Source organism: Thecamonas trahens (genome assembly GCF_000142905.1).
Source record: "Thecamonas trahens ATCC 50062 unplaced genomic scaffold supercont1.95, whole genome shotgun sequence".
Taxonomy (NCBI): domain Eukaryota; order Apusomonadida; family Apusomonadidae; genus Thecamonas; species Thecamonas trahens.
The window spans coordinates 8,327-9,447 of NW_013657585.1; the positions used below are offsets into that span (position 1 = coordinate 8,327).

Sequence of the window (1,121 nt, forward strand, 5' to 3'; positions counted from 1 at the left end):
CCCTTGGGTCTACCCGTACCCGCCCCCCCCCCCGCCCCCCCCCCCCCCACCCTTATCCCACCCAACCCCTCGACTGGCCGCCGTTCATCCTCCACCCGAGTCGCTTACGCACGCCCACCACGACGCCAGCCAACCACCGCCACCCACGCCCACCCCACCTCACCCCACCCCACCCCAGAACAGGGACCGGAAAGAGAGCAGGGCGGGCAAGAGGGGCATGTCGCTCAACAACAAAAGTCGTGGGGAGTGCAGGGGTATGCGGCGCGTGAGCGAGTGTACAAGGCCGAGCTGGCGGCGCGGAAGGAGGCCCAGCGGATCGAAGAGCTGAAGAAGGAACGGGAGGAGGAGGCCAAGCGGGAGGCACTGCGGCGGATGAACAGGTCGACGAGCGGAAAGGACGATGGTCCGCAGCGGATCGAGTGGATGTATGCCACGCCCATGCAGGCTGCATCAGAGGATGACTACATGACAAAGGCTGCCGAGATGGAGGAGAAAGAGCTGAAGGAGGCCATCGCCAGGGAGAAGGCTGCACTCGCAGCCGCTCCGGGTGCTCTCTTTGTTGCCTCAAAGTCGGTCAACCAAGAGCTCGAGGCGCGCACCGTCGCCCGGGAGGATCCCATGTCCATCATCATGGCCAAGGCCACCGAGAAGCTGGCCAACCCGTCCAAGCGTCTGCTAGTCCACGCCGGCACCGGCGCAAACACCCTTCCGCTAGGCCCGCGCACTTTGATGGTTCCGGGTGCAGCCGTCACCAAGGATGCGCGTGAGCGCGAGCGCGAACGCTCCCGCTCGCGGTCCCGCGAGCGCGGTCATCATGGCCATGGCCGCTCGCGCCGACACTCGTCGCGCTCCCACCGCTCACACTCGCACCGCAGCCGCAACAAGACCAAGAGTAAGGACAAGAGTAAGAGCCACCACTCACGGTCCCATCGCTCACGCCGTTCACACCGCTCACACAGATCCCATCGCTCAGGCAGATCCCATCGCTCCCGCCGATCGCGCCGCACGCGGAGCGGGAGCAGGAGCAGTACCAAGAGCGGGAGCGGGAGTGGGAGCGGCTCGCACTCGTCCAGGTCAGGCTCGGCGTCTCTTGCCGCATCGCCTGCTGCCCCGGCTCAAGC

General features: G+C 66.6%; 1 protein-coding gene across 1 annotated transcript; it reads left to right on the forward strand.

The window, feature by feature from the left end:
- Positions 1-217: 217 nt before the first annotated feature.
- AMSG_11515 (uncharacterized protein) lies at positions 218-808 on the forward strand (the record flags this gene model as incomplete). The annotated part of the gene is made up of 2 exons (XM_013897172.1): positions 218-236; positions 275-808. Coding segments are annotated over 2 exons (552 nt in total), but the record flags the coding sequence as incomplete, so codon positions are not given.
- Between the last annotated feature and the right edge of the window lie 313 nt (positions 809-1,121).